Here is a 23,991-nt window from a genome sequence, read left to right as displayed (position 1 = left end):
AGCTAAACAAGCCAGTTAGAATTTGATGTATTTGCTACGTATAAACCGGGTAACCAATGGGTGTCGTGTTTCAAAATCGACCTAGCCCCACCCCCTTTACCAACGTTTGCTTCGCCGAGAAGAACCCGAGAGGAAGCGGTAGTCATGTTGCGAGTTAAGTCACAGAAAGAATGTTTTTTTTTGACATTTTTTGACTTCTCCACCCAAGAAAAAAAAAAAAAAAAATCAGGAAAGGGAAGAGTTGAGATGACAAAAAGACGAAAAAGAAAGAAAGAAGGACATGACAGTGGGAAGAACAACTGAACTGTTTTCCTGCTCCAGTGAGTGTTAAAATGTTGTCTCTGTGGCTCTATTTTTGATGGATTTTTCTCTGTATGATTGTTGAATATCGGTAGAAAATGGCTTTTTGATTCTCCAGGACTGACATTAATCAGATTTGTTTTAACTTTTTCTTTTCTCTCCGTTTCACTTCATTGCTGCTGTATCGAAATGTGTTCTGATTTCCTAGTTATCCAGAAAAGAAGAAATGTCTGCCACAATCCAACATAACAATTTAACAATTAACATAACAATTATTTTTTCTTTTCAGATCAACAATCAATGGAAATACTCTTGACGCAGGTCCAGAGGGAACGAAAAGTTAGTTTTCTTTAAGAAATGGTGATGCTGGAGCAGTAAAAGGACGCAAACTCTGGGAGACATTCACGGTCCTAAGGGCCTACAAACATTCCAAGACATCCGGAAACACAATGTTCTTTGTTCAATTGTATTCTGTTATTTTTTTTTTTTTTTTATTGTTTTCTCATGTACAGTACAGGCCAAAAGTTTGGACACACTTTCAAATTCAATGCGTTTCCTTTTTATTTTCATGACTATTTACATTGTAGATTCTCACTGAAGGCATCAAAACTATGAATGAACACATATGGAATTATGTACTTAACAAAAAAGTGTGAAATAACTGAAAACATGTCTTATATTTTAGATTCTTCAAAGTAGCCACCCTTTGCTTTTTTATTAATAAGGGAACAAATTCCACTAATTAACCCTGACAAAGCACACCTGTGAAGGTAAAACCATTTCAGGTGACTACCTCATGAAGCTCATTGAGAGAACACCAAGGGTTTGCAGAGTTATCAAAAAAAGCAAAGGGTGGCTACTTTGGGACATTTAGAATAGATAAAAATGTGCGATTAATTGCAGGTTAACTATGACATTAATGCAATTAAATATTTTAATCATTTGACCTCACTTATATAGACTAATGAATGTGTAATGTAATGTGTAGTAGCACACAGTCCGTTCACCCTCCTGCCCTCTGGGAGGCGCTACAGGAGCATCCAGACTAAAACCACCAAGTTTAAGAACAGCTTTTTACCTACAGCTGTCTCCCTACTGAACTCTGCTCCTGACACTGTACTGTGAATCATTCCTCTTGTACTACTGTACATATTGCATATTCGCTGTACATACCGTAAAAAAAAACAATACTCACAATTTGCACCACTGTACATACTGTATAGTTATTTATTCTGTATTACCATAGTCATAGCCTGTACATCCCTGTAGTAATAGACACTCATGCAGACACACGTCTATATATCATTTCACCTTACACTCTGTTTATACGGTTATTTAATCACTGCTTAAAGCTCTTCTTGTTAGACGCCAACTACATTTCTCTGTACTTGCTACATGTGTAATGACAATAAAATTGAGTCTAATCTAATCTCACCTTATATATTTTATGTATATTAATAAATATAAAAAAATATATAAATGGTGATGCTGTGTGCGGGATTTACTCTTTCTTCAAGTCCTTGTTTTTGCCCTACGCACCTGCACCGAAGAATTGTTTGGCTGTGCGAATTGAAATCAGCGAGAATCACAAAAGTTAGGCTACCTTTTCTGTGATGGCTGCTGCTGCTGCTGTCGTCGTCGGGGGTTTCACCATCTTCTCTTCCTCTTCTTCCTCCTCCTCCTCTTCCTCTTCTGCTTCCCATTGCCTGCTGTCAGGATAAAACGCGTCCTCTTCCTCCAGAGGCCCCACCCCCTCCTCGCCATTTCCTTCTTCATCGTCGTCGTCGAACACGTCCAGAGGGTCGTCACGCCTGACAACCAACGACGGAGACGCAGTTAGAAAACCAGAGAGAGGGGGATCGGATCAACTAGTTCTCATTTTGAAATTTGATTTTGTACTCATACTTCCTCATCAACTAAGTCCTTAGTTCCCATCCTCAATGTGTTTTTTTTTTTTCTGAGTCAGAATTTCAAAATCTTTTTTCTATAATCAAGCAGCCCTAATAAGAAGACAACGGACGCTCAAAAATATGAATGAAGGAGGGAATAAATACAAAAGTAGAAGATGGAAAGGAGAAATACTCACCACTCGTCGTTCGCAGAAACTTCAACTCCGCCACTGCCGGAAACATGATTCTGAAACACACATTAGGACCCAACATCTGGAAGTTTACCACACAATTCAAAATAGTGTTGATATCTGACTGTGTTATGAGCTATGAACATGTCTTACTAACACACAAACAGGTAAACGTTTGTCTTGGTGTTGCTGTGGTTGCTTTTGTCTGCAGTTTTCTGCATTTTCTTATTAACTTCTTTTTCTCAAACTCGCACTGTATAATGTTCTGCAGCAAAATCACTTCCTTCGCCCCAAAACTGTGAAGGAACCTGTCCAGTCAGGTGATGTATGTATTCCATGGGAGTGGTAACTCCCTTTGCACCCATTTTCTGTTTAATACAAACTCATTTTCCACCAAACCATTTACACAGGTGCAACCACTCATCTTAGCGCAGAGGGAGAAGCTTTCGTTAAATCAGCTTTTAACCACACAGATCAGAGCAAATGTTTGCACAAGCTGTTAACGATCAGAGAATGACACATTTTCAAATGTTACTCTGGTTTAACAAATGGGCAAACTGGCCTCACTAATAATAAGCAGCAGAAACCTTACTGTATACTTACTACTATACTGAATGACTATTTTCAAATCAATTCTGAGCTGTATTGATTTCTTTCGGCGCTCGCTTTGGAGGCCTGCTTTCGACATTTTTCGAGGCTCGCTTTCGACACTTTCGCCACTATCGAGGCTCGCTTTCGCCACTATCGAGGCTCGCTTTCGCCACTATCGAGGCTCGCTTTCGCCACTATCGAGGCTCGCTTTCGCTTTCGCCACTATCGAGGCTCGCTTTCGCCACTATCGAGGCTCGCTTTCGCCACTATCGAGGCTCGCTTTTGCCATTTTTCGAGGCTCGCTTTCACCACTTTCGAGGCTCGCTTTCCACACTAACCGTCGCTCGTTTTCGACACTTTCGAGGCTGGCTTTCGGCACTACTGTCGCTCGCTTTCGGCACTTTCGTCGCTCGCTTTCAGCACTTTCAAGGCGAAAGCCACATTCTCTGAAAACGTTCATAATTATTCCTGCTTGGTTTGGTGTCCTCACAGAGGCTTTTATTCTGAAGTCTATCCTACTCCAAAACTAACCGTTTTGGGTGCCAACAAAGAAGGAGAAGCAAAAATGAGTGAGCAACAGCTCTGAAGGAAAACACTAATTTCCACTTCTAGAAGTCAAAGTAAGTATCCGCTCATAGGTGAACAAACAGTCCACTGGTGAATTTTTGTTTATTCCCCGCCCCACCGTACCCTGTCGGAGCCGCCGGCTGCTCTGCTCTCTTTCTCCTTGTTGTTGATCTCGGGCATGTAGGCGCGACTCAGCAGGTTGTACCACTTGGTGCATCTCTCCTCCGAACAGCTGACATCAGCCAGGCTGATCTGGGCTCCCGCCTGCACAATGGGGGAGGATAAAAAAAATTCAATAGGGAATAGGACAAATTCAGCTGTATAAAATGCAGTGTTATCATCTGGGAACCCAAGGAAAATCAATCAATTCGAGATTCTAGAATTTGGTATTTGATATTGATTCTGAATTTGTGAACATTGAAAAATAAAGGGGAAAATAAGTTAATTCAGAGGCAAAAAATTCAGATACCTAATTTCAATGCGCAAATATTCAGTGCTAAAAATTCAATGGCTTTTTCATTTCAAAATCCGATGAAACAGATTGACTTCCTTCCGTAGGAGAGTTGTACTGACCAGACACTTCTCATGGCCCGACTTGCTGGTGTTGCAGATGTCGACCCTCAGCGTCTTCTGTCGCAATGCGCTGTGGGATATCTGCATGCTGAACACCTCGTTGACGTCCACGACGTCCTGAGGCAGAGAGCCGCGCGTTCGGAAGAGGCAGCGCGTGGCTTCGGCACAGGGCAGCACCGCCGAACGCACATACCTGCAGGAGACGCAAAGCACAAGTGTTACCGTGACGCTGTTTGGACCCGGGTTATTATAGGATACGAAAATAAGCAGTGAAACGTGTTTTTAGTAAACTAAATAAAAACTAAAACCTTCAAGAAAAACTACATCTAATGCCGACCTTACACCAAACGACTTTTTAGGCGATTCCACTGTCGCAGACTATTTTCCAATAACAGAATAAAATCCTGAGTCTTGCTAGAGTTGGAGCGCTCCTGTCGTCTCAATCGTTGGGTGTAAGGTGGTCATAAAACTCAGTCTGAGTCAGTCTTTTTCCCGTCTTGACGTTCCGACAAAATCAAACATGTTTGATATTATCGTAAGTTTTAAGTCTTGATAGTGAAGTTAAATCATGTGAACATTGTCAACAACCAATGGGTGCTCTCCCTCCAGCACCAAACAGGAAGCAGCAAACAGCTAGAGCCAGTGGTGTTTATGGTTGCTATGGCGCCACGCTAAACGCTAAGGAGGTAAAGTTGCCGATTTTCAACCCTTCTAAAGGGAGTCATCCAAGAATGATCCCTCCAAAAATGAAAAACTGAAACTAAACTGAAACTAGCAAACACACTCTGAAATTTAACTCAAACGAAAATGAAATCCAAAAAGTCAAAACTAAAATAAAATAAAATGAAAAATTTAAATTCTAAACTATTATAACCTTGGTTTGGACACGTGAGGCTTTTTCGTGTAATGTTTCAACTTGTCGGCTTCTTTGTTGTTGGGTTTAAATGTGGCTTTGCGGTTACTTTTTCAATGGGTGTCAATGCCTAAATTACTTCCTGAACGAGCGTCTCATTCGAGATCGGTCTTGGTCTCGGGACCACTTTTTGAAGGTCTCATCTCGGAATCGACCGCATTTCTACTCGGCCTTGTCTCGCTCTCAGATAAAGAGGACTCAGGATTTTATTTCAAGACCGGCCAAGACCACAACTGCCTTTTGAATATTTTATCAAGGCATTTCTCATGATACACTTATGGCAATAAAAGAGATGAATGAAGAACAATCTTAATTTGTTTTCTGTGGGTGGTTTTTTATGGGAATGTGGATCTTTCGGGTCAGTTTGAGGAGTGCCTATGGTTGGCATTTTTCAAATTTTTTCGTGGCATGCGGTGTGGGAGTGTGGCACTAGTCTGGTCTGGTCTTGACTCAGTCTCAGACTCAGTCTTGTCTTGATACACTCTGGTCACGGTGATGACTTGTTCTCGGTTTAGGTGGTCTTGACTACTGCACTGCTCTCTAGTAAACCAAAGTAAAAGGACGTACATTTTCTGGTCAGCCGGCAGACAGAGGGCGCTGCAGTTGGATAGCTGCATGACGTAGATGGTGAAGCGTTGGTCTCTGGACTCGTAGCGGAAGCCGAGCTGCACCTGAGAGCAGCCCGGCGCCAACCGCTCCTCATAGGAGGCGAGCGGGAGGTCTGCAGGGAGGCCCGGCCTGGAGGAAAACACAAGCACCCAGACACACATACCTCGGAGTAACACATCAGGTAGGCCTGGAACAATTATTACATAACTGTCTAATTCAGGGGCGGGGTTATAAGGGGGGCACGGGGTGGCTCCGGCAGATTTTTCTAAAACTAGTGGCAGACTGAGCCTTTAGAAAATGTGTATTGTATTTGTTTTAAATGAAAACAAGTGAAACTAATAATGAATGTGATGTTTTATTTAGCAGAATTACATCGTGATGTTCTATGCTATCCAATATTTCCTATATTTATAGACAGATTTTCTATGCTGAATTGTGATTATTGGTTATCCCTGTGCCACCCCACTTAAAAAAAATCCTGAATCGCCCCTGGTCTAATAGTAAAAAAAAAACAACGTTTTTGCATAATTGTGGTTTCTTTGTTTACCTGCAATTATTGCTAACATTAGCTAAGGTCTGGTATATTCAAGTTTCTACTTGGAAATAACATGAAAATGTGTCAAAAATGATTACAATTTCCCAAAAAAAGAAAGGAAATATCTATGGTCAAGTTTAGGTGTAAACATGTCTTAAGTGCAATGATAGACAGGATTTTTTTGTATGTAAATCTTTGTGTATGTATGTGTGACTTATTGCTTTCTCTGAACAACTACAACTTCATACAAATTGTTCATTTGTCACATACACAAGTACTATTTTTAGTGATAGTTATCAAAGACTACAAAAGAATACAAAGGATACAAATTCTAGATACATTTTTTAATTATGTAAATGTTAATGTAAATAAGTACATTTTATGTCACGAGTGCAAATATGCAATCGACATGGCCATCCTGGGTGTTCATCTTACAAAATGTATTTTGTGGATAAAAAAGGTCTTGGTACCTGCGCTCTGAAGGCTCGTACACACCGCTATCGCCCGCCACCGACTCGTCAGACACCGCTGAGGTCACGCCCATCTTCTTTGGCCCCGCCCCCGTCCCACGCAGCTGGGGCGCCGAGTCTAAAAGACAAGCACAGGAGAAAAACAAGGTGAAGATCCAGCTAGGTTTACAGAAGGACTTTTTTCTTGGATTTTTCTTTAATATGACTTTCAAGGGTAAGTCTGGTGACATTCTATATAGCGGACATTGTTGTCAGGTTGCTAATGACATCACTTTACTGTAATGCAGCCTTTAAAACCAGGAAAGATAAAACTTTAAGACAATATCAAAGCCAACTGATTTTCAAAATGTCACATGGCAGCTTGTTTAATATCAATTAATGCTTCAAATATGCTTAAAATACATGTGCTAGGGAGACTCTGGACAGTAAACATTCCAACAAACTAAAGACATGAAACGAGGAGCTAGGGCTGCCCCCTCTTACAGCTGGAACAACACCGCACGCATAAGTGTTGCGTAGTGTAGATACGTGACATGTATTTCTACACGCCAGTCCTCTCTCCCTCTCCCTCTCTCCCTCTCCCTCTCCCTCTCTCCCTCTCCCTCTCCCTCTCCCTCTCCCTCTCTCTCTCTCATAGAAAGAGACAGGATGACTGGGGAAGGCTGTGGTAATTGTAGCCTGTGTGTGTGTGTCTGTCTGTCTCTCTCAGTGTGCCTGATCGCATGTCTCGCTGAGAGAAGTCAGCCAAAATCACTGTGAACCTGGAGTTTTATTTTGAAATGTGTTTTATTTTGCAAAGTATCTGGCTGCACGTTAAAAAGTTGTTTTAGTCGTGCAAACAAAACATGAAAATGTATATTTATACTATATGTGTAATTGTTGTCTAACTCTGTGTATTTTTCTTCTTTTTTTTTTTTTTTTGGAGCGGAGCTGCTCAGGAACGCAAGATGAGTTTCAGCTCGAACTGACAATTAAGTTGTATCACCACTGCTGAACTTAAAATCCGAGACGGTTCTGAAACATGTCCGGCTCTTACAGCGGCATTGCGGCATCTCATGAAAATGTAATTAGCGAGAATGTCCTTGGTTGGGCTGGAAAGATTGATTTGTGATGAGATCGTGAGTGAAATCAAAAAGACAAGGAGAACAAACTGGCTTTCCTCTTTTGCAAATGTTTGGTCATTAAAGGTTAAATTCTTCCATCGCGGCAAATTTCCCAGCCTCCCCTTCACTTCAAAGCTCTGCTCTCTTTGGCTGCCGGCTTTCAATATAATAACTGAAGATCCTTTTTCAGGGAATCATCTGATGGCCAACGACCTTGTAAGAAATATGTTGAAATAAAGAAATGATGAAGGAACGCGTTTTTATATATATATATATATATATATATTTTTTTTTTTTTTGTTCAGGGTTTCTCGTTGCTTGTTTTACAATTTACAGAGTTCTCTGAGAATCTCTTTTATATCCAAGTAAAATAATTGGTAGTGTAACTAAAATTTCCCTAACCGAATTGATATTGAATCGACTGAGGAAATCATTGGCGACATCCAGCCCTACTGACTTTATTATGCTAGTGTAGGGCTGGGCAATATGTCGCTATTATATCGACACCGATATATGAGGCTAGATATCGTCTTGAATTTTGGAAATCGTCATATCCTGATAAGTGGTGTCTTTTCCTGGTTTTAAAGGCTGCATTACAGTAAAGTGATGTAATTTTCTGAACTTACCAGACTGTTCTAGCTCTTCTATTATTTGCCTTTACCCACGTATTCATTGTATACACATGTTGGTGATTATTTATCTAAACTTTCATTCTGTTCATTTTTTTTGAAAGCACCAATAGTCAACCCTACAGTATGGCCGCAATATCGACACGGATGTATTTGGTCAAAAATGTCGTGATATTTGATTTTCTCCATACCGCCCAGCTCTTTTCTAGTACCAAGAAGTTAAATTCTCATGTGCAATTCATATGGAGATATGGAGAAAATCAAATATCACGATATTGTTGACCAAATACCTCGATATCGATACCGCATAGTGTTGACTATTTCAACACTACACTACGGCACTAGTAATGTGGATATAATGACTAAGTGGGTAAAGTCAAATAATAGAACAGTTACAACAGTCTGGTAAGTTCAGAAAATGACATCACTTTACTGTAATGCAGCCTTTAAAACCAGGAAAAGAAAACACTTATGCCATATCACGATATTACGATATCAAAAATCTAAGACGATATCTAGTCTCATATCACCATATTACGATATCAAAAATCTAAGACGATATCTAGTCTCATATCACGATATTACGATATCAAAAATCTAAGACGATATCTAGTCTCATATCACGATATCGATATAATATCGATTATATTGCCCAGCGTTACTTGGCACCTGTGTTTCGATAAATTATTGCCAGTATCCCCCCCCTAACTGTAGGGCGGCCTGTCTGTATATTAGAGCCGGGTCACATGTTCAGCCCTGGCAGCAGCAATGGAGAGTGAACAGGAAACCAGAAACCTCGTCCACCTTTCACCCGAGGCTGCAACACGAACCAGGAGTCACGTTCACCTGCAGCGAGCTCTCAGCCCGGCTCACACTTTGACTCACCCTTTACTACAATTCAGCTTTAATTCATTTCACTGGCGAGAGCGGCAGGGGCACACAGCTCGTTGAGGCAGTTATTGAATGTTCTTAGCATGGGCGTACATTTTATCCAACAGTTGGGGGTGGGACGACAATAAACATGAACTTTCTCAAGAGCAATTATAGAAGGGGACACAAACAAAATACAGCCAAAATTGTACAGTTGTAGAGGATGTGTAGTTGTAGAACGCCAGTAAGTAGGCTGGCAAAGGGATTTTATTCACTATAAACATCAGATGAAGTGACTCTTTTCTCTAATACAGATGATGCTGAGCTGAGAACTGAACGCCCCCTAGCAAGCAAGCTAAATAACTAACTAACTAACTAGCCAGCCGGCACATTTTCTGTAACCAGTGAAAGCATGATGCCTGGAACTAGCAAGCTAGCTAACTAACTATCCAACAAGCTATTAAACAAGCTACCAAACGAGCTAGGTAACGTTATAATCACTAACATCATCATTTTTTTGCCATGACTACTATATAATTAATTAAAAACCACCTGTATTAGAGAAAAGAATCACTTCCTCCAATGTTTAAAGTGAATAAAACCGCCTCGTCTACTTACTGGAGTTCCACAACTAACGTTACTGAAGTGAGACGACGTCCTCCAATGTCTCGTTTTGTCCACAACTCAAAGACATTCAGTTTCCTGTCACAGAGGAGTGAAGAAACTAGAACAATATTCACATTTAACAAGCTGCAATCTCAGAAATATTTTCATGAAAAAAAATGACTCAAAGCCATTCATTGATTATGAAAAAAGTTGGCGGGTGCTTCAATGGTTGACAACTAATCGGTGAATCGATTCCTCTTTGCAGCTCTAACTAGCTAGCCTGTATATTGACCATGATGTAGTTCACTCGATTTTCAAACTGTACCACGGACAGGTGGATAAAAATGTAAAAAGAAAAAAGAAATAGGTGAGTTCAAACAGCACATGCGGGTGACCCAGCGGCTGTAATCTAACACCCTCCTAACCTTCACATCCCCCCCCCCCCAGCGCGTGCACTTCATCGCTCCCACCAGCAGTCAGGTTTCACACACAGTATTACATATCTCAGTGAACACACACAGTGGAGAGGAGGATTCCTGGTATCCCACTTTCCAATAAAGTTGGAGTGTCTTCTATGACGTCTAGTCTAGTGAAACAGAGATAAAGGCATTACATCACCGGCATGTCTGCCGTCTCCTCGTGTAGCCTCCTGTCTCCTGTCTCTCTTATTGGTGCTCGTCAGGGCTGCACAATATATCTACGTATATTTTTTTTTATGGTCATCTCAATATCAACTGGCACAATAAACACATTTCAAAAAGCTGCAGCGTTTTTCCTGCATAGAGGAATGTAGTGGAATGTAGTGTAGTAGCCTGAATTTAAAAATGTAATTAAAAATTAAAAGAAAGAACCTTTTCCTGACTTTTTTAGGGCTTTATGTGGACCAAACTGTAAATAAAATAAAAGCATGTCAATAAACATCATATGTCTGGCCCTGAACGTTTTTCTAATTTACCAGTGTTGCCCTTAAAATTGAGTTTGACACCCCTACATTAACTGTATGTATTTACCCAATATTTCCTTATTTTATCTATATCTCTGCAGGGTAAATCCAGACAGCTAGCTAGACCATGTGTCCAATCAGAGTTTTCTGTTGCACGACTAAAACTACTTTTGAACGTACACATGTTCCACCAAAACAAGTTCCTTCCAGAGGCTATTTTGCAGAGCCACTGTCATTAAGTCCGGTGCTTAGCACCGCCCATGACGACTGTGATTGGTTTAAAGAAATGCCAATAAACCAGAGCACGTTTTTCTCCCATCCCGGAAATGCTGTGTGGACTAGCCAGACCCTCCTCCGCAGCGCTGTGGAGGAGGGTCTGGCAAAGCGAGACTAGGAAAAGCTTGACTGGTCCGCACCAAGCCCAGACCTCAACAGCATCCGACACCTTTGGGATGAACTGGAAGTTGGGAGTGCGTGAATATTTTCGGAGAAGAAGAGAGAATAAAGGAACAGAATCTTTCCGTTTTTACCTTTGACCTCCTCGCCCAGCGTGGCGTTGTGGTTCTGCTTCTCCCCCGGCCCCGCCGGACCCCGCTGTTCCTCCTGCCGCTGCTCCTGACAGTCCAGGCTGAGCTCGAGCTCCGCTAGCCGGCTGTGGAGCTCCAGGTCCAGGCCTAGCCCGCCGGGCCCCGCCTGGCCCGCGAACGTCTCCCCCGACAGGAAACTAGAGTCTGTGACCAGCGGCGAGCACGGCGGAGACAGCGAGGAAAGAGACGAGCGCGGAGACAGCGAGCTCATGGAGCGAGGGGTTTCTGGCGGCCGGAGCGTGGGTACCCTGGAGGACCCCGACTCGGCTCCGACGCCTTCCCCCGAGCCTCCTCCGGCCGAACACCCGACCCCGCCCGCTTTGCCCGCCGCGGGCCTCCCTGCATCCCTGCCTGCGGAGGCCGTCACTACTTCGTGTTCGTGTATGGTGGTGATGGAGCTGGAGGGGCGGTAGCCTCCCTGGCCGCCCTCCAGGAGGCTGTCCAGCTTGTTCTGGAAGTCCGGGTCGGCCAGCTCGGGCTGCTCCAGGTAGAGGTCGGTGAAGCTGAGGGAGGAGGTGGAGCCCAGGCTGGAGGTGGTGGCCAGAGAGCCGCGGCTCGACGTCAGGGAGCCTCGGCTGCTGCCGGACGAACAGGACAGAGTGCTGGCCGAAAGGCTGGAAAAGAGAGAGAGAGAGAGAGAGAGAGAGTTACGATCTAAGACGACACATCAGCAGTTTAAGAAGAAAAGTCTGGAGTGCTCGGAAGTTCAAAACAGATCGTGAAAGTTCAAAACTTCAAAAGAGAAAAAACTAGGGACTGACCAATGCTGGTTTTTCAAGGCCGATACCGACAACTGATTATTAGTAGTTAATGAAACCAACAACTGATATTTGGAACCGATATGCATTTGTGTGAAAATGAAAATCTTTAAATCCAAATTAAGATTTTGGATTTGTTACAATCTCCAACACAAAACTTTGTTTAAATGTTTTAAGCAATTATTAAATAAATTAGAAACATTCAACATAACAGAGAGTCCGATCGCGGGCCAACACGGTCACGTTATTTTTAATCTACTGATTCGTGTACACATGGACACGATTATCCCCTTTATCGATTGATTGATTGATTTCTGGATAAAGACAATAAAAAAAAAAAAAAAAAACAGTAATCCAAAGGATAACATGCTAAAGTAAAATACTTATTTCCAGCATGGTCCTTGGTGTTTCACATGTAAAACAATATACAAAAAGCAAACAAACCATTATGAAAAGACATACAATATGGAGGAGGAAGTTGAAAAAAATATAAGCATCACGAAAAAAAAAAAACTAAATGAAAAACAAAAAATAATAATATAAATGCTCCACAAACTCACCAATTTATCAATAAATATTCACCTTATTCCATAAAAACTGCTTTACCTGCGTTTTAAAAATCCTTCGTGATGATAAGAGTTTTGTAGTAGTAGGAAAACTATTCCATGCCATGATACCAGTGTAGAAAAAATAATTTTTAGTTGCATTAGTAGCTCTAAGAACTATGCATGAGCGAATGCTCATTTTATTTCGTGTTGCTGAGAACGGAATGTATTCGTGTTGGTCAGCATCTTTAAGGACGTTGGGTTTCGGAAAAGAAGGACGGGGAAAGGACACGCCACGCGCCGGGACGCAATACCCGGTCTCCTGGGGTGAAAGTCCTGTATTGTTTGACCCGTCCACAGCCCCCGACCAACCTCCTTACGCGGATTTTCGGCATTTCATACTACTCGCTACCTACAACGGCAAGTGTGCTAAAAACAATACCGCACAAACAAGTTATGTGTGTATATATATATATATATATATATAGCCACTTTAACACCATTCCCTAAAGTACGGTACTTATTAACTTCTGCTTCATGTTGCTTTGGATGCAAGCGTCAGCTTAACATGGAAAAAAAAATCATTTTATAGCTTTTATAAACAGCATATGTATTATTTCACAGTGAACGGACTGGAAGCAAATGGTGAGAGATAAACAGAGAAATAGAAGAGGTTTGGGAGAACACAAAAGAAGGAGTCTTAGGCAAGAGGAGGAAAGAAAAATGAAGATAAACAAAAAGAAGAAAGCTTCATGTCGTGTGGAGCTGGAAGCAGCACTGCAGGCAGACTTCTGTCTCCCATACAGACTCGGTTTCCTACTTTCCTTTCATCTGATAGTTTGCCCTCCTTTCCCTTCTCCCTAACTGACTGCTCACTCTTCTCTTTTTCATTCTTTTAGAACATCTCATTTTTCTCAAAATAATGTCTGCAACGTCTCAGTGTGCAGCTGAAAATCACCATGTGAACCCTGTAAAAACTCATCACAGCCATTTAAAAACAATGCTTCTGTCATTTTAACTTTCTTTTTTCGCATGCCTTCTTTCTTTATTATGGTTTATGTATTCTGTAAAGCACATTGAATAGGCTTTATGTATGAAATGTGCTGTATAAATAAACTTGCACAAGTAATTGCACAAGATCTTTTGGTTATTCATTTTTCAAATCTCCCAGCTCTGCAGGCGAGAAGTCCATCGCCATTTAAAACCCTTACAACCAAATTGAGAACATAAAATAGGCCTTGAATATTGGACTTGAGGGACTACTTTCAGGAGGAAAGTAGAGTCATTTTCTTTCTCCCATCTGTCTGTCCTCGACTCTCCTCTCATTTGCTCCCCGCTCATCACCTCAGCCCTGTAGCTCTGTATGAGCAGCTCTCTAATTAAAGCGGGGGGACTTTTGATGTCTATCGGCGCGCTAGGACGGACCGGATCACAAACGAGCCGAGAACAGAAACCGAGAGAGTGAGAGAAACTAGCCTGAGGAGGCGACTAGGGATGCACTGAATCCAGATTTTTTGGGGTTCGGCCAAATACCGAATCCACTGGTTAAGATTCTGCCGAATCCGATGACAGAATACCGAATCCTCCTCCCATCCTCAGTCCATTAACACAGTAAACACATTAATGAAGTAAACAACGTCCACAGCATACGGCTGCTGTCTGTAGATTCCTTCACGCACAACTCGTATTCTTTCCGATGTTTCATACCAAATGTTGTAACAGCTGTGATGTTGTGTATTGTTTAAGGTCCTCACCACCACCAGACAAATCGGCATTGCAAATTGAACATGTAGCTGGACTTGAACGGCCTTCTTTTGACTGAAAGTCCTGCCAAACAAGACTTTTTCTGCTCACCAGTTCCATTTTCACTATCTCATAGCCTACTGCATTGAACGCTCCACCTACGTGAACACCTTCCCGTGATCAACGGCGCCGTCATTACGTCGAGCAGCGAGGCGCGTGCAGCGCAAGCATAGGGTTTGGTGGAAAAAAATTCTACGGTTTGGCAAAATTCCAACCCCGTCAAAAAGCCCAATATTCGGTCGAATCCGAAGCCGAATCCTGGATTCGGTGCATCCCTGGAGGAGACCGAGAGGGCCGACACCGTCAACCTTTCAGAAAATAGACGCAAACTGTTTGAACCCCTCCCCTCTGGCAGGAGGCTGCGACCCATCAGGACCAAAACCTCACGCCATAACGTGGTCAGAAGGGTTTTCAAATGTCTCCGGTTTAGAGGCTCTGAAACGCCAGAGCAGTGTGAATGCGAGGTGCGAACGTAGCAAAAGATATTCATATTTAAACCAAAATGTAGCCTTAGAGCCCATTCGTTTAGATACAACGGGCTTAAGATCTCTTTAGTAGGGGTCCCTGCTCCGTCTCTCCTTCAGTTAAGGGTTCCTTGGCTTAAAAAACGTTGAAGACCCCAGCTTTAAGATATTAAAAACAGAAACGAGATGGACAAACCTCTTGAGTTGAGTGTGTAGTGATGTGGCCAGTCGAACCATCTCCTCCAGCTCTCTCACCAGCTTGTTCCTCTTGCAGTGAAGTCGCAGCCTGAAATGACCAAAAGAAAACAACTTTATTCTGTATTTTTTGTTTCAGTAAGCTACAGGTGGCAAGTGATGTCTACATTTAATCTTTTTTTTTTTTTAAGATTATTTTTTGGGGAATTTTCAGCCTTTATTTTTGAGGGCTATCCTATTGCGTGCAGAGGGAATTTTGAAAGACAACCGTTTATCCCGCCCCTCGGATTGAACCCTCCAAATGGTGAGTTCCCAGACTCAACATCTGGATGTGGGTCTGGCTTGTCAGGCTACCGTTAAAAGTCCTTCACATGATTATTGTTTGCATAAAACATGTCTAATTTGCAGTTATTGTAGGTTTGTTGCTTGCCCAACCAGGCAAGCAAAAACAACAAAAAAACCTTAATGAACACTGAACACTGAACGTAATCCGCCATCTCTGCTAGCGCTGGAAGTGTGAGCACTTTGGAAAACAAATGTTAACAAATAGGACATGTTGGCGGCGATGTGTTGGGGGTGTTGTGAGCAGCCGCTTTGTGTTCAGGTGATAGCGGTGTCATTTGTTTGAATGAGCTTTGTTTGGAGGAAACGGGTCCATTAACAGCTGTTACTATGATCCATGCTTTGAGTTGAAACAGGCCAAAGAGCCTTTGATCAGGTTACAGACTGCTGCTGGTGTTGGCGCGCGTGTGTGTGTGTGTGTGTGTGTGTGTGTGTGTGTGTGTGTGTGTGTTAAATAAGATGTATCACTGCTCTTTTTAACTGGTCCTGGTGGAGCATCATGCTGCTGCCTGTGTCGCTGTTCTCTCTCTGTATGGGTCTGTTCTGGTCCGCCTCAGGTAATTATCCTCTGGTCTATTTCAGACCAGGGTTCCACTGTCTTCAGGTCCGTTTTAGATGGGGTCTCAAATTTAGGTGAAGATATTAAGCAGTGGCACTTGTGGGTTTAGCAATAAAAGGCAGTGGTGGAATGTAACTAAGTACATTTACTCTACCGTACTGTACTTCAATTTGAGGAACTTTACTTGAGTCTTTCCTTTTCCTGCCACTTTCTACTTCTACTCCGCAACATTAATCTGACAGCTCTAGTTACTAGGTACTTTACAAATTAAGATTTTTGCACACAAAACACAAGTAGTCTGTTTGGATGGTTTCCAGTTTCCAGATTTTTCTGCATTGAGTACTTTAAAAAGGTCCCATGGCATAAACATTTCACTTTATGAGATTTTTTAACATTAATATGAGTTCCCCCAGCCTGTCTATGGTCCCCCAGTGGCTAGAAATGGTGATAGGTGTAAGCCGAGCCCTGGGTATCCTGCTCTGTCTTTGAGAAAATTAAAGCTCAGATGGACCAATCAAGAATCTTCTCCTTATGAGGTCATAAGGAGAAAGGTTACCTCCCCTTTCTCTGCTTTGCCCGCCCAGAGAATTTGGCCCACCCATGAGAGAGAGAGAGAGAGAGACATCATGGCTTTCAAACGAGCGAAGCATGGCAGTTGGTCAAGGCCACACCCCCACCCTCCACCTTGCCCCCCCCTCTCTCCTCCTCAATAGCTACAGACACAGAAATGGCACATCCTAAGGAAAGCTCTTTGTGGGACTGGCTCTAGTGGCTGTAATTCTGCACCAAGGCTGAATTTCGGGAAAGAGACTTCAGATACAGTATTAGGGGACCACTAAGGTCTATATAAAAGAGACTTCAGATACAGTATTAGGGGACCACTAAGGTCTATATAAAAGAGACTTCAGATACAGTATTAGGGGACCACTAAGGTCTATATAAAAGAGACTTTAGATACAGTATTAGGGGACCACTAAGGTCTATATAAAAGAGACTTCAGATACAGTATTAGGGGACCACTAAGGTCTATATAAAAGCATCCAAAAAGCAGCATGTCCTGGGACCTTTAAGTACATTTTCCTGATACTTACAGTGGCCCTCATAAGTTTATGAACCCATGCTAAAGTTGACTAAAAAGAGGAATAAAAAAAATGATCTTTTGGAAATTGATCTTAATGCCTTAATAGGAAAAAAAAATAGGAAAAATCCAACCTTTAAGGACACCAATTTTCTTTGTGAATGAATAATATATGTAAAATGTATCGTAAATAAATAAATGTTCTTCCTTAAAATACACGGGGCATAAGTAAGTACACCTCTATGTTAAATTCCCATAGAGGCAGGCAGATTTTTATTTTTAAAGGCCAGTTATTTCATGGATCCAGGATACTATGCATCCTGATAAAGTTCCCTTGGCCTTTGGAATTAAAATAGCCCCACATCATCACATACCCTTCACCATACCTACAGATTGGCATGGTTTTATTTCAGCTAGCCTAATAGCTGGTTTGATTTGAATTGAGAGAATGGACTTAAGTAACATTTTCAATGCAGGACTTTTACTTGTAACAGAGTAGTTTTACAGTGCTTCTTCCACCTCCGATAAAATGTGTATGTGACTTGAAGTTTCCAAGTACGGTACATTCAGCGACTTTTGTGTAAAGGTTTGGGTCTGATTTTATAATAACATGCACCAAGAAACGGCAACATTTTTTAAAGCCCCCAAACACGAACACAACAATTTGTAGCCGATCAGAGCTCTTTCCAGGAGTGTGTGGGCGTTTTCAGACAGAGCTTTACTGACATCTGCCTCTCTCTTCTGCTAGCTTTTCTACGTTGTTTTTTTTTTTTTAGAGAAGGGCAACTTACTCATTTCATTTGACGCTCTCATTATGACCTGCCACACAATGCCCAGCAAAGCTTCCTCCAACTTGAGTGGAGGTCTAATTGGCCATATATCTGATAATACCTCCGTGGTGGTACAAATTAAAGACTTAGCCGTACTCAAAGACCCTGATTCAGTGAATGTGACATCTGCAAAACCTGCAGACACTGAATACATGAGTGTGTGCATGTGTGTGTGCGTGTGTGTGTGCGTGTGTTTGTGTGCGTGTGCGTGTGTGTGTGTAGGTGGACTACAACAAGTTCCTTTTATAACCAGGCACAGCAGCCTCTCAGGTTACAGGAACAGGAGACAAGACACAGAGAGACTGAGCTCAGGTAGAGTCTGAACACAGAACAACAGGAGTCCTGTTAAAGGGGGGGGGGGGGGGGGGGAGAGGGGAGAGAGAGAGAGGAAGAGAGAGGTGACAGAGAGAGAGAGAGGAGGAGGAGGAGGATAGGGAGAGAGAGAGGAGGAGAGGGGAGAGAGAAGAGAGGAGAGAGAGAGGAGGAGAGGGAGAGAGAGAGGAAGAGAGAGGAGAGGGGAGAGAGGAGAGGAGATAGAGAGAGGTGGAGAGGAGAGAGAGAGGAGGAGAGGGGAGAGAGAGGAGGAGAGGAGAGAGGAAGAAAGGGGAGAGAGAGGTAGAGAGGAGGAGAGGGGAGAGAGAGGAGAAAAGACCGGAGAGGGGAGAGAGAGGAGGAAAGAGAGGAAAGAGGACAAGAGGGGGGAAGAGAGAGGAGAGGGGAGAGAGAGGAGAGAGGACAAGAGGGGGGGGGCGAGAGAGAGGACACAAAGACAGGAGAGTAGAGAAGAGAGAGTGAGTGGAGACAAAGACAGGAGAGGAGATCTGTGTGTGTGTGTGTGTATGTGTGAGTGAGTGAGTGAGTGAGTGAGTGAGAGAGAGAGAGAGTGGAGACAAAGACAGGAGAGGAGATGAGTGTGTGTGTGTGTGTGTGTGTGTGTGTGTGTGTGAGAGAGTGAGAGAGAGGACTGCCATGTGTTCATCTCTAACTCTTGATAATCAGCCGAAGGCTGGACGTGTGTACAGATGCAGAAGGTCAGCCATGTCGTCAGCAGATGAGACAATAATGACCACAGTTACACACATGACAGCGCTGTCTGTCATCACCCGCTCTAACCTTCTCCATGACACTGCTCTTTAGTCCCCCCCCCCACAGACATGAAGGAAGAGTATAACAACAGATGCAGGCACTGGTCCAGCTGTTGTTGCTTTGTAGTGTCAGCTAATGTCAGCTTTGCTTTCATCCAAAGACACAAACAAACGAGACATAAACCTTTTTCTCGGTGCTCCCCGTTCAGTGTATTGTTATCAGTGTGTTTATGTTCATATGCATGTAACCAGGGGTCCAATATAATATCCATTTATGATTCGACCGGAGAAAACCCGCGAATATATACCGCAAACCCAGACGTAGTACTGAAGGGAAATAAAAATTGAGCCGCAGTACGTAGGAGGGCGGAGCCAGGCTACATCGGTTGCAAATGAACTACTAATAATCGGTATCGGCCTTGAAAACCCAGTATGGGTCGATCCCTATGTGGGACCATCGGTAGCAGAGACCCACCTCTCAGTCAGAGCCTTGCTCTGGTTGTCCCTGGCGGCCTGCAGGTCTCTCTCCAGACGCTTCTTCTCCGACTCCAGCTTCTCGGCGTCGTTGGGCTGCAGGCGCTGACGAGGGCCGACGTACTGCAGCTCCTTCAGCAGCTCCTCCTTCTCGTTGATGAGGATGAGGCGGTCCCGCTCCGGGTCCAGCAGCCCCGGCCATGCCTCGCTGTCCAGTTTGGCGATCTGCACCTCGATGGTGGCGATCCTGAGGGAGGGGAGGGAGGGAGGGGAAAGGATGGAGAAGGAGGTGCAGGATGGAAAATGTGGAGCAGGGGTGAAGAATGAAGGAAACGGGAGAGGAAGAACGAAGGAACCGATCAACAATAGCTGTGAAGGCCAGGGCCACACGGGTTCAAAACAGCCAGCAATAATATGGTGCACAATGTCACCCCCATTCTGTTAAATACACGCATTATTCCTTGTGCAGTCAGCCACAGCTCAAACAAATCAGGCAAGCCAAAGTTAACATTACATTGTTTGTGTAATTCTTAATCCATGTTTATTTGCTTTTGGCTTTACACTGCATAAACGGAGTGCACACATTTGTACATGGTAAGGTTAAAGTGCTCATATTACAGTATGCTTTTTGGCTTTTTCCCTTTCCTGTTCCCAAACTGCTCCAAACAGCTCTATTGTAGTCCAGCCTTTACTTCAGAGACAAACGTGGTCACTTTGTAACACACGTTATAATGCTCGCCTAGCTGCTAGCATGGCACGCCCTCATACTCTGACTGGCTAGTAGTCCTTACCTAGGTACTGTCAGGGCACGCCCTCATACTCTGCTTCTGACTGGCTAGTAGTCCTTACCTAGGTACTGTCAGGGCACGCCCTCATACTCTGCTTCTGACTGGCTAGTAGTCCTTACCTAGGTACTGTCGGGACACGCCCTCATACTCTGCTTCTGACTGGCTAATAGTCCTTACCTAGGGACTGTCAGGGCACGCCCTCATACTCTGCTTCTGACTGGCTAGTAGTCCTTATCTAGCTACTGAGCATGTGTGACTCCCAACAAATTTGGAACAGAAGTGAGATGCCTCACTCTGTAGCTAAAACTGAGAGCTCAACACTCAGGGTGAAAAGAGGAGCTGCAGCAATGTGCAGTACAAAAATATGGTGTTTTTAGAAAATTAAACCATGTAAACCTATTCCGGTACAACTTCTAGATAGAATTATGAACCTGAAAATGAGCATAATATGAGCACTTTAAATAATTATTCTGTTATAATTATCATTATGTTTTCTGTCTTTGTTGTTAGAAAAGGCGTGGTCCGAGGGTCAAGGACTGCTATATCCTGTGGCCCGCCAATTGGGCCGTACCATCTGCTACTATTTTCCCCTTGTGTGTAATTTGGTTTGGCCAAGCCAGTAGACATGTCCCCTTTTGTTTCATTCAGTTAGGTCAGTTTGTTAGGTTCATATCCTGTTTTGTTGTTGCAATATTTGAATAAAGTTATGTTTTGTTGACCTCTTTTATAGGCGGACAAACTTCAACATTCAAACCGTCGACTAGCTCTCTGGCCCAGAAAAGCGGATCAAAGTTTAATCTTTTGATGGTCAATAATTAGACTTTTGGGCACGTGTTTTTCCTACATGCTAAAAGCTCAGGAGAGTGACAGCATCATCAAAACGTGTCTCGTCTGTATTATTCTTTTCATTTCCAGATGTTTTCATTCCACATGTGTCAGTACTTTAGTGGCAGATTAGTCTGGTACCATAACACAATCTAATCAAGCTTTCCTCAAATGATAAAACAAGTCCATGCAAAACTAAACAACAGAAAACATTAAACTTGCATTATAGAACACATACACACACACACACACACACACACACACACACACACACACACACAAATCCATTATCTGTAACTGGCAAATCATCCAAATAAAATGTGAATTCATCATAAAAAGAATTACAGCAGTAATCTGCCACAATCTTCTGTACACATCACCCTCATAAAAGTGACGGCGCGTTATCAAGCTAACATTCCTTTCACCTGACGATATGTATTCAATGCGTCGCAGCAAGGGTGGATGGATGATATTGAAATGGAACTGAAATTATAATGGGGGCATACATAGGCAGCCTTGGTTGATGTCTTCTTTTTCTTCTTGCAAACGCCGTGCGATTTGTTTTCTCTTCCTTCCTTTTGTTCCACTTTTTTGTTCTATTTTTTCTCTCATTTCAGTCCTAAAATTCAGCAGAAACCTTAATATGGCTGAGTAAGTGTTTAGAGCCCATGGCCATCTTGTAATTGTGACTGTGACACACACACACACACACACACACACACACACACACACACACACACACACACACACACACACACACACACACACACACACACACACACACACACACACACACACACACACACACACACACACACACAGACACCTCTATCCAGAAAAAGTAGCCACACACAGACAGACAGACACACACACACAAACACACCTCTATCCAGTCAAAGTAGACACAGACACACACACCTCTATCCAGATAAAGTAGCCACACAGCCACACACACACACCTCTATCCAGACAAAAGTAGACACACACACACACACACACACACACACACACACACACACACACACACACACACACACACACACACACACACACACACACACACACACACACACACATCTCTATCCAGACAAAGTCATGTGTACCTTCTCTTGGCTTCCTCGTACTTGAGACTCAGACGAACCTTCTCTGCCAGTTTGTTGGTGCTGGTCATGAACTGAAGAAAAGTACAAATAAACAATGTCAAAATACTTTGTTACAAAAGCCATCCTGTATTTCAAAACCTATACATGTAAAAAGTAGAGAAGTATTATCAGCTAAATGTAATTAGAGTTTCAAAAGTAAAAGTACTCGTTCTGCAGAAAAATGACGCCCGACTGATAGATTATTATATACTGTGTGACATTATTAGATTGGTAAAACGGATAGCTTTTGTAATGATCAATTTCGCGATTCCATTCATGATTCTGTCAAACTACTGGGATCTAAGCCCAGTAGTTTGCCTCTGTGCTTCTGTCTGTGACTGGTCACGTGCCACCTGGCTAACTTTTCTGGGGGAAACCCCGATGTTGAATTTTATGTAGAGCCCGACCGATATACCGATAATATCGGCCGATATTAGGCATTTTCCAAACTATCGGTATCTGCATTTATAATGGCTGATAAATGAATATTTAAAAAATGTTATTAAAACGGACGAAACCTCCTTCAGCCATGTTCTGAGTGTTGGCGTTGCAAAGTGTGTCCACCAGAGGGCGATCTACAACCTCCATGTTGGCAACACTCTCTGATTTTTGTTGTTATTGTGTTTTTGTTCAAAGCACTTTCATTTTCATATCTTAAGTTTGTATTTTTAAACATTTTATTTATCAGAACTTTAATATATTTTGATGTTCCTCTGTTCTGTTGTGACAATAAAACAAACTAGTTTATTTTTAAACTGCATTATCATACTATTTTACTGAGGACTCATAAATAACTACAAATAACTAATGGTAGGGAATGTGTTTATGTTTTGTCACGCGTTTCTGGATTTGTTTTTTAAATATATATCGGCCGATATATCGGATTTTTAAATCACCAAATATTTGTATCGATATCAGCCTTAAAAATCCTTTATCGGTCGGGCTCTAGTTTTAGGCTAACTACTGTGAGTCCAGAAAAGAGAGTTTAAAAAAAAATAAAAAATAAATAAAGTAAAAGGGAGCTTCACCTCGGCAGGGATGTCGGTCTGGGAGCCGGCGTCCGAATAGAGGCGAGGAATGGACAGCTCCGAGTTGGCGAGCGAGGGACTGCTGCCCCACAGCTCCTGCTGGGAGCCCGAGTCCAGCTGGAAACTGTCCTTCAACACCGCCAGTTTCTGGACAACAGAAGGGACAAACCGCTGGAGATTACATGAATCAAAACATACACAACTGCCAGGAACAACTGGGACACAGCAGCAGGTAACAACTCCACAGGGGAAAAAAGACAGGATGGGATTAAGGACAGAGAAGAAGAAAAAATTCTGATTAAGATGTGCAATTAGGGCTGGGCAATATATCGATATTAGATCTGGATATTGTAATATCGTGATATGACAAGTGTTGTCTTTTCCTGGTTTTAAAGGCTGCATTACAGTAAACTGTAGAGCTGCTCTCTCTTAGTCGATCAGTCGACTAATCGGTCGTTTTGGTCTTAGTCAACTTAGATTTTTTTAGTCCATTAGTCATGTTTGATGCTTTTTTCATGCTGAATGACTTATTTCCAAGAAACGTACGAGCACATCTCTGGTAAACACAAGAATTAAAGTGGTGCTTTTGCATGACTCTTTGCAGAGAAACTCATATTACAGATCTGTCGATTAAATCAACTTATCGATTAGACGATAGAATTGAAAGAGTGTTAATCAACTAAGAATGTCTTCAATCGA

General features: G+C 42.6%; 1 protein-coding gene across 1 annotated transcript in view; it reads right to left on the bottom strand.

Annotated features, from left to right (window-relative positions):
• Nucleotides 1-23,991, bottom strand: part of wwc1 (WW and C2 domain containing 1) — a 76,475-nt gene that overhangs the window by 9,086 nt on the left and 43,398 nt on the right. The window contains exons 8-18 of the mRNA XM_028596105.1: nucleotides 23,293-23,439; nucleotides 22,226-22,296; nucleotides 19,511-19,756; nucleotides 15,143-15,232; nucleotides 11,320-11,990; nucleotides 6,639-6,756; nucleotides 5,592-5,762; nucleotides 4,112-4,304; nucleotides 3,662-3,802; nucleotides 2,387-2,436; nucleotides 1,904-2,111 (exon numbers count right to left, since the gene is read on the bottom strand). Of these exons, the coding sequence (XP_028451906.1) occupies nucleotides 1,904-2,111; nucleotides 2,387-2,436; nucleotides 3,662-3,802; nucleotides 4,112-4,304; nucleotides 5,592-5,762; nucleotides 6,639-6,756; nucleotides 11,320-11,990; nucleotides 15,143-15,232; nucleotides 19,511-19,756; nucleotides 22,226-22,296; nucleotides 23,293-23,439 (2,106 nt within the window). The remainder of the gene's footprint in view (nucleotides 1-1,903; nucleotides 2,112-2,386; nucleotides 2,437-3,661; nucleotides 3,803-4,111; nucleotides 4,305-5,591; nucleotides 5,763-6,638; nucleotides 6,757-11,319; nucleotides 11,991-15,142; nucleotides 15,233-19,510; nucleotides 19,757-22,225; nucleotides 22,297-23,292; nucleotides 23,440-23,991) is intronic.

The sequence above is a fragment of the Perca flavescens genome, chromosome 13 (genome assembly GCF_004354835.1).
Source record: "Perca flavescens isolate YP-PL-M2 chromosome 13, PFLA_1.0, whole genome shotgun sequence".
Classification (NCBI taxonomy): Eukaryota; Metazoa; Chordata; class Actinopteri; order Perciformes; family Percidae; genus Perca; species Perca flavescens.
The sequence above is the reverse complement of the archived record's forward strand: the minus strand, read 5'-3'. Positions and strand labels throughout refer to the sequence as shown.